The 21,117-nt window shown below is 39.6% G+C and overlaps 2 protein-coding genes across 2 annotated transcripts in view; one reads left to right on the top strand and one right to left on the bottom strand.

Moving 5' to 3' along the window:
- cog5 (component of oligomeric golgi complex 5) overlaps positions 1–21,117 on the bottom strand; it is a 57,808-nt gene that overhangs the window by 26,844 nt on the left and 9,847 nt on the right. The gene's annotated exons all lie outside the window — the stretch shown is intronic.
- LOC141810318 (G-protein coupled receptor 22-like) lies at positions 9,298–19,387 on the top strand. Its single transcript, XM_074697729.1, has 5 exons — positions 9,298–9,590; positions 12,878–13,759; positions 15,992–16,136; positions 16,481–16,627; positions 17,638–19,387. The coding sequence occupies exons 3-5, from the start codon at positions 16,014–16,016 to the stop codon at positions 18,688–18,690; spliced, it is 1,323 nt and encodes a 440-aa protein (XP_074553830.1). The 5' UTR covers positions 9,298–9,590; positions 12,878–13,759; positions 15,992–16,013; the 3' UTR covers positions 18,691–19,387.

Below are 21,117 nucleotides of genomic sequence, written 5' to 3'. Positions count from 1 at the left end.
CAGTGGTATGGACCTGAAAAAGAAACTAATTTTATTTTAAGGGTAATAAGTTTGAAAAATCAACACAGTGATGCAGGTTAGTAAAAAGTCAAGCTTTTTCAGGTCTGTACTCAACTTTTTAAATGTTTGTTGATTGGAGGTGGGATCCCTCATTTCTAATGCATTCCAGGAAGTCAGGAAATCTAAACGCAAATTATCTGTAGTGTCACAGCATCAAGTAGATTTGTGTCACATGTTTTTTGTGTTTGATCCAGAACAGTTAAACAAAACCCATTAAAATTTTTCCGCATCTGACATCTGACAGCAAAGCAGGAACAAATTTTTGGTGTGTTTGATCCATTTGTATTGATTTAAAGAAAGTGTCTGCTGCTCTCGGCCAATTTGTCCAACTCCCAAAAGAAGTAGTTTAGTGACATTTTGCATTTATTACCCTCTTAATTGAAAAGAAGCTAAATTACATCTTATTATAGTGTTTTAATCCAAAAAAGAACAGCAGACTCTGCTTCAGAGTATCTTTTCAGTCCATTTGTCAGCCAGTCTGAAGCTTCATTACCACTTCTCCTTTGTGATTAAATTATCGTGTTTCTCCTTAATTTAATTTGCATCCCATTGACAGTGAAGCTGACAGCGGGACGAGTCAGCTGCACTGATTAGTCAGCAACATTTGTTCGAAAGAAGCACATCGCACTTCTTTCTGCGTGTTAAACAGTTTCAGGCCATTTCACTCTGGCTTTGTTAGTCCTCCCACCTGCTGCAGAAAACCTTTCTGTGCATTAGAGGAAGAAATATCTCTCGCCTTGAATCCAAGGTCTGTTTTTGGGCTGATATGAAATTGAAATTGATTTGTCAGTTTGTGTTTTTTTTTGTCCAACAAGTCATGAGTGCTTCAGCAAACACTTGAGGTCGACAGTGATGATTGGAGCAGCACAGAGGTTCAAACCACTGCTCTGCCTAAGTCATTTCTCAAAGCTTTTAGAGGCAGTTTAGAGGCATTTTTTTTATAGAAAGCACAACGAGGCGAACAGAAAGTGTCTCCTTAGAGGTTTTCCAAGGAGTGACTCTGCAGCTCTGACTCGTGTGGGAAGTTTGTTGAGCTGGAAAGGAGAAGAAAAGCAGGGCCAGGCGAAGAGATGAGCAGGCTGAAACAGGGAGACTCGGATCAGATATGACGGGAGAAGACAGACGGCAGACAGCAGACAGCAGTGTGTGTGACTAAACTGAGACCTGCTGGTGTAACCTCCTTCTGGCATCATTATACAACCGTCTGAGCCGAACATGTGAAGCTAGGAAGAAGACACAGGGACGAGGAGTGCTTTAAATTTTAGTAACAAAGTATAAAGCGTCTGAATGATAAAAGTCAGGTTGAAGGTTGTTTTGTAGCTGATTGGAAGAGCTTGACTTACCTACCTTCTCTAAAAGTAGTATGGGAGGTTGAGCTTTTGGGCCCAGCTGTTCAAAGCTAATCCAATCGGGTTTTGGTTAGCGGACTGGTTTAATTCCTGAAAAATGGGAGGATTGTAAAATAGGATTGGATCATGTAATCCAATCTGGATCAAACCTTCAGTTTGTGTTGTTCATAACTTTTCTGTTGCATCTGGATCATTTTGATTAAAAAAAAAACAGATTATCCTGTCTCCCAACAGGGGGCAGGATTTCAAGGTGGATTTCAGGAAGAAAATATAGTAAAGCTTTAAAATTGGTCAAATAATACAAAATTTGTGCAATTAAGTGTTGATACTTTTATTTGCATTTTGCACTTGACTTGTTTAACCATTAGGTGATATAACCTAGGCTACCAATGAAGCTTTTCAGTACAGTAAAGTAAAAACAAAGAGAAACTGAAAGAGCAGAAGCACAGATGCTCCTGGCGGAGGAACGAATCAAGCTGGCCAAACTGCAGCAAACCTCCACCTTCTAAAAGCAGAGCTTAAAAATGCTCACAGCTAAAGAAAAACCCTGAACATTTTTTTATTAAAGTTTCTAACTTTTGTACACAGGGCTTGACTAACACCCGCCAACCGGCCAAATGCGGGTGGATTTCGGCATTGGTTGGTAACACCGCCGCTCCCACTGGCCACTTTGGCTGGTTGAATTTTATCTCAAACATGGAGCAGAGAGACAAGCAAAAAGATGACTCTGATGATGAAAGCTCTGAGATAATTAAATTTACCTCTCCTTCATTGTCATTCTCATAAAAAAAAGACTTTCTGATTACAATCGTTAATAAATATTTAAGCAGACAGTGTCTCTTGCTGAGTTTTTATCAGTTCAATTAATCCCCTTTACAATTCTATTATAAGCAATAACAACCCAGTATTTTAATTACTATTACTTAATAGACTGCATATTTTCATATGAAAGGAGCACAATGTTACACACAACTTTATCAGATCTGAATACCTGATTAAGGACCTGTGGATTTTAACATTGATGTAGTCATGTTTTGAGTGTGCATAGGGGTCATTTACATTTAAAGAGGTTGTAAATCTTTTTTAAGCAAACTTTAGCATGTCATCATCAGCTTTAATCATATTAAACATAATTATCCAACAACAAATTGTGGCCAGTGAAAATACTGAGTGGCTAGTAACTCAGGGATACCACTAGCCACAGTGGCTGGTGAGCAAAAAAGTTAATGTCAAGCCTCTTTTTTAACATTTCAGACGTTTTCAAAATATCCACTTTGTACGTACATTTGTTATTCATTTGTTGTGGCTCGAATGAGGGGTCATAAAAGAAATTAAAAATGGAAGTGGATGTGTATTTTATTTATTTATTTATTTCCTTAAAAAAAAGAAAGACCTACAATGGCCCCATGTTAGCTCTTCTACCTGTTGTTCCTTACAGAGCTGGTAGCCCACATTATGATATGTAGTCCCATTTAGAGCACTGGTAATCCAGATTTTGTAATCTTGAGAACTATGTATCTGGATCAGGGTGATCCAATCCAGTGTTGGTTTGAAAAATTGACATAAAACTGAGACAGATTATTATTATCATATTATCATTTTGATCCGGATTAAATTATTTGAACAACTGGCCTTTGGTTATCAGGCTCCTCTCCTTTGGAATTATCTACCAGTCAGGGTCCAGGAGGCAGACACTCCCTGCTTTTAAAACTTTCCTTAATAATAAAACTTATGGCTAGAGCTGGCTCAGGCTCACAACTACACTAACTTCTGATCAAGTTGGGGGAAAAATGTCATGAAGCTAGCTCCTGTGATAACTGATTCTGGCTCGTGGCTTTGCCTTTAAAAATAATACAAGACATGGAGTATCAACTTTTACTGTTCTCCTAAAGATTCTAAAGATTCATCGTAGAGTTTTGAGGATGACCCTGATTGAATTTCCTAGATCGTTAGCCACTCTCAGACAAAAAAATGTTTTAATAAACCAGAAGGACAAAGCAGAGCTGGGAAATCAGTCAAAGAAAAAAGAGGTACAGATATGGAACCATTATCTATGCGCTGTTTGTCGAGGGATGCAGACTGTTTGCTCTTCTTCCAGAGAAAAAGAGCGAAAAAGAGACGGAGAGTATTAGCAGGCAGGTGGCGAGCTTAGGCACAGAGGAACGAAGGAATGAGACAGAAGCCACATTCAATTCAAAAGCAATCCGATCAGACCCTGAGAACAAAGCCTGCCAGACACCAGGATCAAACAGCTGAGCCCTGGATCCTTTTTGCCCATTCAGATATGTGTGTTTGTGAGAGAAAAAAAGAAAGCACCGTCTCCTCAGACTTGTCATAATATTCTCAGAGGGCTGCCACACACAAACACACACACACATACATAGACGGACATTGGAAATGAGGTGTTGGCACCTGGGAGATAAGCTGTGCTGTGGCCCAGATGTGCTCTGGTTTCTGTGCTAGCGGGGGCATTCATTCAGCTCATTCTTCACAGGACAATGAGATTGATATTGCCAATAATCAAAGTCACAGTCACACAAATATGCTGGAGTCATCTCCTGAATTTATCAATAGCAGTGCAGTGTATGACAGACGTTTTTTTTAATCCCCTTGGAGACAGAGGTATGGAAGAAGGCAGCAGGTAGAAAGCTGCTTCCAGCGTCAGAGAGCATTGAATAGGCAAAAATCATCACATAAAGATGGTTGAGAGGAAGACCTGAGAGGTTTAATTAAGCAAGAAAAATTGAAATAATGCTCCTTGTGTTCTATCTCTATGCATACTTAAGATCAGTTTCAATGACTTCATTAGTTACTGATTTTTTTTTCATTTTTACAACACAGCAAAGATGCTCTTCTGCCACCATCGAGGTACTACGGCTGCACATGATAACTAATGTTTTAGAGGAATGGATAACCAGCTCATCGCTCTTAAACTGGGGGCTGTTTTCCTCATCCAGTCCCTCACAAAGTGGTGAACTTCTTCCAACATTTACGTGAAATATGCAGCTTCTTCACTGCTGGGCAAAATTCCATTAGATCCATGTTTGGTACGTCTCTGCTCCTTCAGGGCACTGAAGCCCACAGATTGTAATTCTAGTCAGTGTGTTGACTTCTACAGGCAGATCTGGCAGATCAGAGCCTTGCAAGACTTCTTTTTTTGCAGGATGCAGCGTCAATTTACGCAGAGCAGAGAGCACAGAACAACATTAAAACATTTTTGATTTTCCGAATTAAACACTCAGTAGGGACGTCAGGTTGTTTTTCACTGAACTTCAACAACAAACCTTCATGATGAAGGCAGCCAGCGGAGTCAAGAAGTTTTACGAGGCTAATAAAGACAGCATGGATGAGTACAGGCTTGTCATTGTGGTGGGAGGCACTAAAAAGTCTCTATCATGGGGCTCCGGCTCCATGCTGCATCCTGGCAAGCAGTCGTTATGTGACGATTGAGGGAGGATAGAGTCAAACCATAACAGAGCTGACACAGAAGGTGTTTTCTTTTAGCATTTCACGGCTTTCCTTTCCTTTCCTTTCCTTTCCTTTTTTGCTGTTATGGTTAAAATGTTTTAAAATATGTCCCAGGTGTGAAATCCAAAATGAGCAAACAATTTTTCCAAAAATGTGTTCATTTCAGAGATGGAATTTCATCCCATTCTGCTTCTTTTCTATGTCACACAGCACTGTCTAACATATTACTACCATTCAAATTTGGACAGCCAATAAAGTACCTAATTCGCTGAACTGCATCGGCTGATGAGGCCTGGAATTCATCTACAGAATAGAAATTTATCAGCTGTTTATTAAAAAAACATCAATGCAAAAAAAAAATTTCCTCTAACACATTTGCGGATCTTGTACATCAGTTAACATTGGGATACATTTTTTCTCTATTTCTTTTGATTTGTGGACAAACTCTTGATATATGTGTCATGTGTTCATTAGATTAAAACAAGCTTTTGTAACACCCCAAAGCATACACTCCTCCAAGCACAACTCATTGTTATTTGCAGGAATGTTTTTTAGCACCCTAAAAGAAGAATGCCTGAAGCAGCTCTTTAAAAATAACACGAGGACAGAGGCTGCAGTGTGTCACGACTTGTGTAAACAATAATGTGACGCTGGGTGTTCATTTGCTCTGAGGCAACATGTAGAATAATTTGAGTTTGATTAATCTGATGTAAATGAGGCTGAAAGTAGAATAAAACACTGGAAATTTTACATTTCAGATTTTATCTTGTCTTCTTACGAGCAGCATTCAAATTATGATGTCATTTATAGTTTTTTCTTGTTCCCTTGGGACGTTTGTTTTTTTTTTGAGCACCACAGAAAAACAAAATGTGTTGATAACTTCATTTATTTTCCACAGCTTTATGCTCACAACAAAGAGCCATTTGTCATTTTCAGATAGTGACCAGATTCTACTTTGATACTACATTTTTTCCCTGTTTAAATCTCCACAAAAGAACCCACTGACCGTGATTTATAATCATGAAAATTACTGTCAATTATCAAAATAATTTCTGAAGGGAGAGAGGAAACAGTTGCTCTGAGCTTCTGCTATAAAGTAACCACAGCATTATGTAGCCTTACATAGCATTAAAAAATACTCTTTCTTCTACTTGTTATATAGTTATTGTCATGCACAATGAAGCTCTGACTTGTTATATCGGTTTTGGCGCCACCTCTTGTCAAATATTTCCTATGTCTTTGCTGATTTTTGTCCTGTAAATGTGTGAAAAGTTACCTGACAGAAAAAAAAGATTGTTTAAAGATAAAAATAAGTTCATCACTCTGTGTGGGTATAGGGTAAACAGAGGCCTTTTTTTCTTGCAGTACGTTTTTCATCTGACACCAACCCCATAGCAACGGCTTCAGGCAATAAAAAGTCCAATGAGGCGATAATCAATCTTGTCACAGGTGTTCTTGTTTGTTTTGCAGGTCATAAAGAGAAAACAGTTTCACTTTCAGTTTGTTTCATTGAGAACTCATACTGTGTTTATGCACTTTCTCTAGGAAAGGTTTAAGGGCCTGTGTCCACCAACAGCATATTTTTTGCTATGCCTTTCAGTGGCAATTCTTACTTACCGGTACTCAACTAACCAGTTAAAACCAACAGAGGCGAGACTTTAGATATCATGTATCAAGGATTTTTGTGAGTGTATAATACATTTCTCCTTACCCAGCGCTACAGTAAATGTAAGAATCTGATCCTTTTCATTGTGTTTACAGCAATTTCCTCCTAATAAAAGCCAATACTTAGGATACAGAGAAATGCAAAACAGATGTAACGCCAATTGCTGCTGACTCTTAATCAAGCACAAGTAAGCACCAGTGAAATGTGCTGTGATACTGAGGTTGTCTGTGCTGCCAGCTTCATTTGAGTGTTGCTGACTGACGGCCAGTGTGGACACATGGCCTGTGAGTACAGGGCGACATTTGATGAGTCAAATGTTGGCAGGTAGAAGTGATTGCACATTATGTTACACCAGTGAGATCTGTTTTGTTGTATCCTGGATTAAACTGAGTCATTCCATGAAAAAGAGCAACAAGGGTTATAAACACAAGTCCATACAGACATCCCTTGAACCCACTATTTGTTAAATTAAAGAATTACATACTCAATGGTATAAAAGGTTTCAGCATGCTGCAAATTGTGTACAAAGCTCATCAGAAGCTCCTACCAACAAACACTCAGTGCCACTTTCAAGAAAAGAGAAAGTTGTTACAACTTAAAGGGATTTGAAATATTTATGCAGCCAGCCAAGATTCAAAACCATATTGAAAGAACGCAGCATATCAGTTAAAGGTGTCAGTTTGTGGAATAACCTTGATAGAGACTACAAAAAGCCAAATCATTCTGTTTTTGTTTTTTTTTTAAATCAAAACCAGTGTGTTTTTAAAATCCTCAAAGGTGCAATTGTATGCTATTTTTTATTTTATATTTATTTATTTATCTATTTATTGCTACTTTTTGTTTGTTTTGTGGCAAATGTACATTAGTATTTCTGTTTGTGCGATTGTTTTGTTTTTCATTTTTTGGTAAGAAAGGAATAATGTAATGTTAAAGACATGCAGTTTTTTTCTGATTTTGTATTACGTGTTTAATGTTTTGTGAGAGAAGGGGCAGATGTGATAAAATGTTTTCTTCTTTCTGCTCCTTTTCATCCGTTTGGGATTTTTGTTTCCCTATTTTTATATGGAATATATATATTTCTATGGCAATATGAATGAAACAAAGACCAACTAAACTAAAACTAAACTAAACTAATGTATATTCATGTAACAATAAACAAAGTTATGCAGCTGACACATTACTGTATTATATAGGACGACATTGGTTTGAAGAAGATCTCCCTTCAAATCAATGTTTTTTTATGAAAAAACCTTTGAATGACCAAACTAAAAAAAAACAATTTAAATAGGCAGCATGGCTAAACAAACACCATGATTTTTTTTTTTTTTTTTAATTTTGAGAAGTGATCTCGTGTGTAAATGTAGCAGTTAGGTATCAGTAATATCACAGAAAAACAAGCTGCTGTACATCAAAGAAAGTCATGTAACACTATTAAAAGGGTACCAGACTGACAAAACAAAGCCTTAAGAAAATCACATATTTTCCTTCTAAACTCTTCTCCACAGTTGTTATTGGTCATTCGGTGTCAGGTTTCCAGCAATCTATGCAAACCTTTTGTCCTCATTACAGCGAAGGTCCATGTATGCCCTCTCGTTAAGACAAAACACACAAGCACAAAGCCGTGCACTTCTTCACACATAAGCGCTTCTGTTTAAAAAGGTGGAGATGAGACAACAGCCGGCAGGTTTAAGGCCAGCCACAGACAGCCCAGCCATCAGGCTTAAATATTAATGCCTTCATTAAACATTTATGGATGTTTTTTGTTGTACTCAACTGTGCTTACAGCAATTTCATAGGTGTGAAACTCACACATCATTGTCATCTGTGCTGGAAAAAATACACTCTTTCCCCAAGCTGTCACCGTCTCTGTGTCTGTTTCTGCAGAAATGAGCATGGTATGCAAGAGAGGCAAAGTCTGGGGCTGTGTTTTCCATCCATACATATACCCTGCTCCCTCTACAGCTGAACACTTGTATCTGGAGGAAAACATGCCTCCCGCCGAGTTGCGCATGTCAGTAAAACAGTCGTACTGGAAATCATCATCTCTGCTTACACTTCCTGAATAAACAGACGACAGGGAGGAGATGAGCAGCTGAGATAAAATGACCAGATCAAGGGAGATGTGACAAATCAGGAGTTCTGGTTTTATCAGAGGACAAGTGTAACACTGGAAGGCAACAGATGGGCCCTGATATGAATTCTGTGAAATCAGTCTGGCTTCGTGTTGGCTGGCAGGGCTGTTGTTGCCATGCCAATGTCAAAGTATCCCTAATTAGCCCTCTCACTTACTACCTTGCAGATATGCTCACCTGGCAATTAGTGCAACGCAAGGACGGCTCCAATGAAAGCAAGATTGTGACAATTAAGCATCTGGCAGGTGCTATGCAAACACAAACAGTGGAGGAGTGGCCAAAGTCCTAAGAGGAAGCTGCCATTAGTATTGTCATGGCCACCGTTTCCTACCTGGGCTTTTAAATGAGGGCAAACAAAGTAATGGGGAGATGGCTTAGAAGAAAAACAAGAGTTAAACTGGACAATCACATGCAGCAGGAATGAAAGATGATGAGAGAAAGAGGATAAATGAGAAGGGAAAAAAAGCAAGGACAGCGTTAAAGCTGCTCTGTGAGTCTAATTAGTCAAGAGGTGTTAAAGGAAAGAAGAGAAGAAGAAGGAGACAGTTCAGAGAGGGAAAGGACGGGTAGGGGGAGGGAGAGATGGATGAGTAGGAAGGGCTACAGGAGGCAGATACGGAGAGAAGCAGGACGCAGAAAGAGACAGAGCACAGAGAGAGGAGAGGGGGAGGCAGAGCAGCAGCGTCAGTGTATCTCTGTCTTCCTCCAGGCTTTGAGGCTGAATGTTTCCTCCCAGTCAAATGTTTCCCTGAGGGGACAACTCAACAACACAACATTCGATCCTGAAATGATGGACTAATCCTCAGCCACCTGTAGGCACGACGCTACCTTTGGGATTGAAATGACAAACTCCTGCAGGGAAAGAAAGCACTCTGACACACCGGGGGATCACTGAGGAACGCTCTCTGGCAAGAGGTAAACTAACACGATCATACACCAACACTGTTATCACAGCTCTGATAATGAGGCAACGTAAATGTGTTGCAGAAGGCACTTTTAGCTCAAGATAAACACACAAAGCATGCTGACATGTTGTGTAGTCAGTGAGTCACGATTTTCAAGCAGTGATTATTTTGAGAGGAGAATAATTAGAGGAAATGAGTGGCTGTCAAACAGACAACAAGGAGCACGCAAAGCTGAGATCACTACCTCCCAGAGAGAGTGAAGCTCATATACGCACATTAAACTAATCAGGCTGAACTTGTCTGATAATGTCCTTACAGTGGGGTCAACCAGGGGGCAGGTGTATGTCAATAAAAATGAGAATAACAAAGGAAAGTTATTGATGGTCTTAAATGTTGTGAAGTTAAAAAGAAGATAATCAAATGATCATTACAACATGAGTATGTTGTCAAAAAGGATGCAAGATGTTTCAGTTGAGAAAGGACTGAAGCTGCATGACATCATTTAGTTTGTTAGGCTAACAAGGTTAAAAAAAAAACAACTGACCTTTTCTAACCGCTTATTTTGTTACGCTAACTGTGCAATAAATCAATTCCAGCAGCCACGATCAATGGCTTCTTGACATTTTGTTTATGAAATGACAAATCGTTTCCTGATTCCCAAATCTGCCAGCAAATAACTTGTTGACTAACAAACACAATCTTCCCCTTGTGATCTGACTCCTTTCTCTGATTTCAGCATCCCAACAGAGATTATTTTATGTAACGGCTGCCTGAGGCAGCTCTGGAGCCCGGGCGTTTGGCCAGAGATTAGTGGGCGTGTTGACAGTAGTAGGTGTTCCATCAGGTTGGATGTGATTGGCTGGTTGTGTTTTGGTAAAAGTCATGCGTGGTTAAGGTTAGGGCAAGACAGCGTCGGTCAATGTGTCCCACACTACAGTGCTGTGCCCTATCTGGACCTGCCTTCTTGGGAGCCCACTGTTTATACCACCTACTGCAGAGTGTGTAAAACATGGCGATTTGCTTTCATCTTGGTGGGGTTTACAATCAAATTACAACCTGAGGCCCAAACTGTCAGCAATGTTGTCTAAGCTGTAGCACATCCACCATTCACTCATTAGAGATGAAGTCTCAGTTAAACGCTGCTGTCATAATTTTACAACGCTCTACTACCTGGATGTAAACAAGAACAGCTAACGATGACATCTTATAGTGCAGTGTTGTTTGTAAGTATGTAGATCCAGAAAGTAGCGATAAAGTGGAATGAGTTGCAATAAGTAACCAGCATTGACATGTGAACGCTAATCTGCGAGTAGGACCAAAGACTATTGGTGTTAGTTCTGCTTATGTTAGCAACACATTGCAAACATGCCCCTAAAAGTCTTGATGATTTTGTGGTGATGTGCAACTAGGGATGGGTACCTTTCACACTTGAAACAATACAGTACTGATGCCTGGTACCTGGCAATCGGTTCCGGTATTCAATGGTACCAATTTTTGGCACTTTTTGTGTTTATGTGGTAAAAAATATCAATTTGTTTAACAATAAAATATATATATATTTTTTCAATTTAACATATTTGTTCATTACCATCTCACATTGCAATGCTGTGTTCATGTCCAGCATGGAAAATCACCAACTCTTCCACTCTCTCACAGTCACAAGGATGCATTTAGGTACCTAAACATGGTACCTTTTGGTTTTATGTGAATCAGTACCCAGTACTTTTGACAGAATTTGGTCGGTACCTACAAAAGTACCTAATTCGGTACCCATCCCAACGTGGCTAAGAGCTGACTCCTCTGATTCATGGCAGAAGAAGAGAAAGAAAACAAGAGTGTGGCTCTGTCAGTGGACAGTTGATGATTAAAAAATATATACATCATTCCTCATCCCCAAACACTTACACATTGCAAACTCTTGGTTTTGCAGCATTAAGGGTAAAATATGCCAAGACCTAGGACACGGTGTGACACAATAGTGTAGTATGATGGTGCCACCAATTGCTATTGTGCTAACTCTTAGGTCACTGTTAGGTCACTGTTATGTCACTGTTTAGCATGTGCAGCACTCATCAGAGATAGCAAGGCTACAAAATGTCTCACTCCACACAGCAATGCAACTCCAGAAAACAGGGTTACATCTGCACACAGCACTACTGATGTTGTTCCACCCGGTTTTCTCATTCATTTTTATCAATGTTGACTAATTGGTGCTTCATTAAGACTTAAAATACCATGATGTACTATGTATTGTAAATAATGTTTGGAACCAAAGTTATATGAATCAGCATCTAGGAAGCATCAATTTTGCAAATGGGGATAAGCAGAATCTTTGAGCAATACAATGTTTGCTTAAATCAAAAAAAGACCAATCAAATCTTAACATTTGAAAACAGAGATATTTCTAAACTGTGATCCTGTATGCATTTTTAAAATAGTGGTGAAAAATATATTCCATTTTTTTCAGTGTTTTTCATGGTTTTAATAGTAGCCAGAAATCCAGACAGTTAAAATTCAGTATCTGGTCCAAGTCTTTCCCTTATCTAGTGGTTCTGTTTGTTGTACATCGAGAAACATGAAACAGGAAAATGGAACTGGACATGATTTTGTCTTCACTGCTCATCTAAATATGTATTTTTGGAGATTTTAATGAAAGCTGTTGGACTCTGGGTTTCTCACATTTCTGTGCTGCATACTGACTTTTTAGTACACAACCAGCTCAAAAATGATCAGCCAGTATTATTCAAAACCAAAATGCTTCTGACACCAAATGCTTCTTCTGCATTCATATGCATATTTCTGTTTACAGGGATGCACAAACAGGGCAGAGAATAAATCAGGCCTTGAGTACAAACTTACATGGCCCATTACTAAGGCTTAAGATAAGACAGCGTAGTCCTGAAAAGACTTTGAACTGACTCGGGCATTGTGTGGCCAGTTGTTGTGACAGTCAGCCCGAATCACATACCATGGTCTAGGACAGTTTGCAGAGAACCAGCTCACAGTTTTCAGAGCTTATTTGCAGAACAGCACATGACACGAACCATCAAAGACCAAAAGCAAGGCAACAAAAACTGATTAAACGCACATTCGGCACACACACAAACACCAACACTCACAGGGACCAGCATCCAATTACCAAAGAAAAAGCGAGTTCTCTGTCGGGGGTGATAAATGAGCTGAAATTACACGGTGGACATGTGATGCAACGTGAAGACTCTGGGGGAATTGGTTGGAGCCCAATGTCGTAAATATCTTCTTTTTAACAATTTTAACTGAAATCTTTTGCCTCCCCAGGATTGAAGATGAAATGCCCTGAGGAGGAACACCAAGGAAGCTTATGATGATGATGATGAAGAAGGGACAAATGTCCTTCCTTGCTTCAGTTAATTCTCATCTCATGGTCTCTGAAGCATAACACCGTAGTAAAGAGGCTGAAGAGTGGACACATCAGTCTCTTTGAGTGGTACGATGGATCTACATGAACTGTGACTTCAACCCTCCGTGGATCACAGGAAAGAGAAAGATTTGACTGTGTCATTAAAGGATAAGAAACCTTCCTTCATTTTTTTTCTGGGATATGAAATGGCTGACAGACACAGCATGACATAAGGGCCACGGACACTACAAGTCCCTTTACTTTTTCAAGGAGACAGGAGTGAAAGATAAAATACCTGAAAAGTGGGGGGCAATGCAGAGAGGAGGATTGTTCTGAAACTGGCATCATTTTCAAGCTGGGTGAGACCAGAGGCACTTGTCCAAGCACAACAATGAATAGACAGAGCTGTGCATGAATGAAAGCATTGATCTTAGAGCACCGCACTGATGTTACAAACCACATGCCCCCCAACGAGGGGTGGGCGCGTGTTGGTTTCTGTGTTTCACAAACAGACTTTTCCATTCTGAGTGGAGACAGTTTCTCTGAGGCCAAAGACCAGTGAGAACTTTTATCACACGATTTATCATACGCTCATCTTCTCCATGTCATTGGTCTAATCATACCTTTTAGAGTCGATATGTTTTCAGGAAGACTCCTTCTCATGAATATTGGATTATCTTAAGTCTTCAACATTTATGATCCAGTCAGAATACGGCAGAGTGGTTATGGACGCTCCAACAAGGTCCTCTTAGCCACACCGGCTGTTGCTGAGCTGGAGCGGACACTTCTAGGAGGGAGTGGTGAGTTTAATCCCTGTATCCCACCTGCACTCAGTTTTCTTAGCCCTAAAGTTTAGGAGAAGCTTTAACCACATTCTCTAGTATTGTTGCATTTGGTTTCTGTAGGCCTAGAAAGCAAACCCGGAATTCTAAAATGGATCATTTGCCGGACAGATTTCCCTAACCTGTAATCCTGGGAGGTTCTTACAAACAAACATGAACTCCTGTCCCTGTAATTTCTGCTAAATGTTTCAGTATGCTGGAAAGCAACTAGCTCCTACAACATGACATTAAACCAAATCTGTATCTCCCATCTAAAGCTGTTTAAGACTAAAAACAAAAAGCTGGAGAGAAAAGTTTAAGTCCTGCTTAAAGTCTGCAAACCTGGTCTCCACCATGTTAATGCACACCATAAAGGAAGAGGGGCAACCTAAATTTGCTGACTTGCATGTGAATATAGAACAGACAATCAGTAATCTTTAAAGCACTGTGCTTTTCTGTTTAATGCAATTAAACCTTTCCATTTGAACCAAGTACAGCACATACACAACTATCTCTCAGATTCACTGCATTTTGTCAGGGTGAAGCTAGCTCAGTCACAAGGCTCCTTTATTTTTAATTTCTACAGACAAAAAACAACAACCGTGTAAAGTACACAAGGAGCGCACTTTTCCAAGAAATCAGACAAATGTGCAGTTTTGAATTGAGTTAGATTAGGAAAAAAAAAAAACAGGAAGAGGAGCTTTGAGATTTTTTTTTCCAAGGTGATGTGATCATGGAAACTGCTCCTTCAAGACTTAAGGAAACCGGCCTTATCTGAAAACAAAAGTCTACTTCATGATTGTAAAAATTATAAAAGAGTTTCATTTAAAAGGTAAAATCCCAGATTCATGAAGTTACTAATTTCACCTATTTAATGACACAGTGCAATGAGTGAAGAGACACAAAATAGACAACACTGAGGAAGCCTCCACACTTAGTAAAACTGCATTTGATTCCCTACAAAAAACATTGTGGACACAGGCCCTAAAATTACACAAAATTAGTCATGATTAAAGCTTATCAGTTTTTCTTTTTGTTTCTTTGAATTAGATTTAAGTAGATTTCAATCACAAACATTTTAGCAAAAGAATAAGCATTACTTCAAAATACATTCAATCTTCTTGGTTCTGTCTTTATGAACAGTTCAGGAATTTCTCCAGTGGGTTTCCTTTACCTTTTTGAAGCTGCCATTTAACAGGCTGCAGTGGCTGCAACATTTTTGGGCCTTGTGTTCCCTCATTTAAAACTCTTATTTAAAGGATTGTCTTATTATTTGATGTGTCTGATAGTATTACAGAGAGCATACTAAGGGTGGGGAAAAAATGAAAATTGGTACATCAGGATTTTTTGTTTGACAATATCAAAATTGGGATTCCTTGCCAATTTTTTTTTCCAAATTCAAATCTTTCATTTCATTCTTGATTTATAAACTGGATTGGAAAAAAGTTACCACTTTTCTCCAGCAGAGGGTGAAATGTTTCTCTCTGACTCACACAATGAGCATTTTATGGGAAAATATGGCTGATTTAGTCTGTAGACATTATCATCATTATTTAACTCTTTCACATGGTGTGGTGTTAAAAAACGCAAACTAAAAATCACAAAAATCATAAATATCAAAGAATCGCAATTTATGTTGAATTGACACCCCAAAATGGTAATAGAATTGAATTGTGAGAATAGCATATCGCCCAGTCCTAGAGCAAACTTACAAATAGGAATCATCAATTCAAGGAAGGAAATGTTAATTTTACTTCATTAAAAACAGTAGCTGCTGGTCTGTTGCTGCCTTGACTGGTTCTTTTGGTAAAATTGCACAATTTGAATACTGGATCAACCAAGCCTCAATATAACACAAGAAGCAAATTATCTGAAGCAAAGTCAAACGATGAATTACAGTGTACTCAAATGGTGAAATCTCTAGTTCTTATTCCGGTGTTGTGTCTGTAAGGCAAACAATTTAATGTCTTAATATATTGAAATTGGTCTATTTCTTTCGACATCTTGTACCATGAAACCAAGGACTTATAGCAGATGTATTTTGAACAGATAGACAAAACTACAATTTCAAATCAGTCTGATGGTAATGGTGTATCATTCACACACTTAAAAAATTCTGGCCTTTCCATGAATCTCTGAAGTGATCTGAAATGAAAATGCCTTTGAGATTTATCTAACAGATTTTTTTTGTCTGTGTTAACTCCTCTCTAGGGCTCTTCCTCTCATCAGGATAATGCACACATCCCTCATGCTGATCTCTTCAGCCACCATGAGCAACATGACGGTGCTTGACAATGCAGACCCTTACGATCTGGACTTGACCTCCTCTGAGGCTGTCTACCCAATCAGCTTCCAGGTATGGCCGAATAGACACACCCAGCATAGCTAGTGCTTTCGTTCACATGAATGTAAAGAGACAGCATGGAATTTTATTGTGTAGGTCAATGCACAGATTTTCTCTAAAGGTTCATACTTTGAAAACTGGTTCCTTTAATGGGTCTACATTTTTGGGTTTTTCATTCCTGAATTTGCTAAAACACCCAACCTGATTCTACTATGTGCATTAACATGGCAAATGCGATATTTGGTAGAAATCTTGTGTCAAACCACACTCATGATGAACCGCCATCTGCCATGACTGGACAGGCCACAAAAGTGCTAATCACTAAATACTGCCATGTTCTGTGTCTCTGTTGGCAGGTTTCTCTGACGGGCTTCCTGCTTTTGGAAATAATTTTGGGCTTAAGCTCCAACCTCACTGTGCTCGTCCTCTACTGCATGAAGCAAAACCTCATCAGCTCTGTCTCCAACATCATCACCATGAACCTGCATGTGGTGGATGTACTGGTGAGTTCTCATCTTAGCTTTTGTTTCTCTTATCCCATCGTCCATATCAGCAAATATACCATTCTACTTGAGCCTGCTAAAACGGAAACAGCCGATCTGGATGAAACAAAATGTTCCTTTTTGTGTCAAAAATAAGGCCAAAGCATCCATCTCTGCGCCAGACATCAGACATAAAGGATAATGAAGCAGAAACAGGCGCTGCCCTTAAACCTTGATGATTTGAATCATCAGTCAAATGAGATTTCATCAGTTGAATGAATCACTGCTCTTAGCTCCATTTCTAAAACAGTTGAGTCCACAAATTCATATCAGACACAGGTACATCCTCCGCTACAGCAGTCTCCCATTTTTCTTACAGTCTGGTTTTAGTTTTTGAATCCATGGCCATCAGTTCTTTGACCGACAATTATCTTACACTGGCTACATGGCATGACCTTTGAATTGAGTGCTATCACTACATCTCAATTTGGCAATAGTTTAGCCATCAAATTTAAGATATTAAATCTCATTTCATTGATAATTCTGATTTTCCAACCCATCCAAAGGCAAGAAAAACTAATAAAACTATCAAACAGAGCATAATTTAATTAACAGTAGATCAAAGGATCAAATAGTCAGCAGCTCAGTCATGCAAAATTGGATTGTTAAGTGTGACAAACATCAGCAGAGCTAGCACTACAAGCCTTTGGTCCTCCTTGCAGGTTAATATCCACATGTCTATGCTTGTTACTGATAATCTTGTATTAACTATTCAGAAAAGAGCCTACCTTAAAGTGTTGACAAACTACCTTATCTGTGCTTGTTTACATCAGGGTAGTAAAGTTCTATAGCACTATGGCAGTCACTATTAACCACATTAAGAGTTTTGGCTTAAGGCATGTGCTTCCTAAACAAGATGTGCATTTCAGACCCTTGAACCTTCCCATCTTAGTGGACAAATGTTAAGGTCCAAATGTTAGGGTGTTTAATTCTTTGTCAGAATATGACACCACTCTCTATCTCTTTTCCAGGTGTGCATTTGCTGCATCCCGATGACAGCTGTAGTGGTTCTACTTCCCCTGGAAGCGGAGACAGCCATGATCTGCTGTTTCCATGAAGCCTGCGTCTCTTTTGCAAGTGTAGCTACTGCTGCTACTGTTCTGGCAATAACTGTGGACCGCTATGACATCTCAGTACGTCCGGCAAACCGTGTGTTAACGATGGGACGAGCAGTGGCTTTACTGGGGTCCATCTGGGCTCTGTCTGTTTTCAGTTTCTTGGTTCCCTTCATGGAAGTGGGTTTCCTACTCACCCCTGGTTCAGACCTTGTGAACCAGACTATGGTGGTTGCAGTAGCTCATACAAATGAGTACTACACTGAGCTGGGTTTGTACTATCACCTGTTAGCACAGATCCCCATATTCTTTTTCACAGCTGTGGTGATGCTGGTGACGTACTACAAGATCCTTCAGGCGCTCAATATCCGGATTGGAACACGTTTTCAGCACAACTTGCCCAAAAAGAAGCAAAAGAGCAAAAACACTATCTCTTTGGGCACTGCAACGCAAGCAGAGTCAACAGACGCCTCACAGAGCAGCACAGGGGTCCGGGCAGGTGGGAGTGCACCTTTAGGAATGCGGGCGTCAGTGTCCGTGATTATTGCGCTAAGACGAGCAGTGAAGCGTCACCGGGAGAGACGGGAGAGGCAAAAACGAGTCTTCAGGATGTCTCTCCTCATCATCTCCACCTTCCTGCTTTGCTGGACTCCAATTACTGTTCTCAACACCATCATCCTCAGCACCGGGCCCAGTGATTTAACTGTCCGCCTCCGCCTGGGCTTCCTGGTGATGGCCTATGGAACCACTATTTTTCACCCACTCCTCTACGCCTTCACTCGGCAGAAGTTCCAGAAGGTCTTAAAAAGTAAAATGAAAAAGAGGGTTGTTTCTGTAGTAGAGGCCGACCCTACACCGAACAATGTGGTCATCCATAACTCGTGGATCGACCCCAGGAGGAACAAAAAAGTCACCTTTGAGGACACAGAGGCCAGACAAAAGTGTCTGTGCTCACAGGATGCCGAGTAGCTGGAATTACTCCATGTAAATACATCAAATGTACAGCATATGGGATTAACATTATCACTGAGAAACTGGTATAACTCTTCTTTAAGAGAGAGAAACTTATGCAAACAGAGGGCAGGAAAGTATTTTAAAGACATGAAAGATTGTTGGTAAAATGTAGGAACATAACAAGCCAAACCCCTTTAAGGACTAAGGAGTACGTGGATCCTGGGCAGCTTACTGAATGACTACTAAAAAAATGACTTTTAAACCATGAAATCACAAAAAAAGTATGATGAAAAGCAAAACACTTGCTTTAAAAATAACATGATAAAAGGGAAGCTATCTGCAGCTGATTTTCATATTTGCAGCTCTTTCTTTTCTTAGTGCGAGAAATGTCTCAAGCAGAGAGCGTTATTTATTACTAATTATTGTGTGATGTTGTAGAGTGCTATCAAGAACAATTAAGTTGTAATGAATTATTTAAGGGGCAGCACTGTTGTTCTGTAGTTAAGATGAAACAAAAGTCTCTGTACAGTGAAGGACACCTTGATATTGTTTGTCACATTTGTAATAAACGACCAAAAGCACAAAATGTGCATCAGCAGGCTTCGCTGTTTGGAACTGATTACAGGGACAAAACACTTCAGACAAATGTTGGTGAAATATTTGCATATGGAGTTCTGTTTCTCCTTCGCTATCCTTAAAAAGACCCTCTCTGTCTGTTCTGCCATACTGGGAAGAATGAGACACAGCTGCGTTCAGACTGAGGTCACTCTGTGTTTAGACAACTTCTTTGCTCGAAAATGATGTTATTACTAAAGAATGGAAGGGTAAAAATGCAGATCGGTTTCAGACTTTTCTTCTGCCAATATCAATTGGTAATTTGCATGTTTAAAATGGGGCTGAATGGTGACTTCACCCTTTAACTTCCACTCTTTTAATACCTTCAAAGAAATGGATGAGAAAAACAAAACATAATGTGAACCAACATATGGAATGTTTGGCCTATTAGGTGAGATGCAACTGGCTGACAGCTACCTCAAGATCATCTGGTGGCATTTTGGTGGCAACTTTTAGGTCACACACAAGATGATAAGAGAGAAGAAAGAAAAAGGAACAAAAAGTGTGGTTGATGAAGGTCTTGGAGTGAGGAAGGCAGCCCATTCACTGAGCTAATTAAAGAGGGGGTATTCTGCTTTAAACATGGATATGAAGTAACAATGCTGGATGTTCATACTAACTGTCAAAGTTATGCCTGAATCTGCCTGTAAAAATTAGCAAAAGGTCTTCATGATATCTTCATGAAACTTGCTAAAATGATGAGGTCATTGCATAAGAATCTGATTGATGACAAGTTAGAGGGGTGGGCCTCAAACACCAAGGTCTGCCCATAGCTCTGCTCCAAGAGGACTTTAGAGGCTAGCCAATCAATGGGAAAAGGGTTTGTGGAGTTTCTGAAATGAAAAATTTTAAACAGAGGTCGAAACAAGACTTTTCTAAAACACAAGTGTGAGAATAAAGGGGATTTTTTTTAAAAAAGCTACTACGGGGGTACCAGAGGGTAAGTATAAAGCTTAAAAAAGGACAAAACCCCCTCTTTAACATGGATGCTCTTGACTAAACATACAGTATTTCTTTTCAACTAGGAGTCATTTGTTTTAGCCAAAAGCAAGCAGATATAGCATGTTTCACAACAGTGCTAACTGCACCATCACCAATTATTCTGTAAGTTTTTGAACCTCATAACTCCATACTACGGCTCTTGCGGGGAAGAATACTAGTTTCTAAATGCCGATTTAGTCAGCTTTCAGTTACCTAGCTCCCTAAATACTTCAGGAAAAAAGGTCTTGGGGAAAGTTGCGCTATCCATGCACCACTCAACACACAGCTGTTTTCACAAATGCTTGTTTGAACCAAAGCTTATCATCAACACTTAGTGCTCACCTCTCTAATTTGTTTTGAACAGCGCAATACAAAACACAGGAAAGACTCATTCCTAGAGCCAGCTTGCCTGACTGTCACATGGACTTTATCCGAAAGTCCATCTCCCTGAGGGCCAGAGTAAAAAATAGATGGATCGCAAGAAAGAAGTAGCTACATGGGTTTTGTTCTTTTCTAAGACTGCTGAGATAAAGAAAAAAAAAAAAACAGTAAGCCATCCCTGACACCTACTATCTCTGCTGAGAGTTGATCATGCAAAATGAAATGCAGGGTCCAAGACTGCCTGCAACATTTGAACGCAGAAAGCAGATCCTCCTCAAAGTTTAGTGAGCAAATTCTAAAATATCAAGTTGGACTTTGAGACTTCATACCCAACATCTTGTGCTGTGTCAAGCACGCATAATTAGTAACTGAACGCAGCCATCCAGGGGGCTTCATTATAGCATTACAGACCAGTCATACATTCAATAAGTGGGCTTAATTTCTGTAGTTCTGTCATACAGGGGC

The sequence above is a fragment of the Halichoeres trimaculatus genome, unplaced genomic scaffold (assembly GCF_033239565.1).
Source record: "Halichoeres trimaculatus isolate MK-OKI-2021-1 unplaced genomic scaffold, fHalTri1.1 fHalTri1_scaffold_21, whole genome shotgun sequence".
NCBI classification, from domain to species: Eukaryota; Metazoa; Chordata; class Actinopteri; order Labriformes; family Labridae; genus Halichoeres; species Halichoeres trimaculatus.
This window is presented reverse-complemented; position numbering and strand designations above follow the sequence as displayed.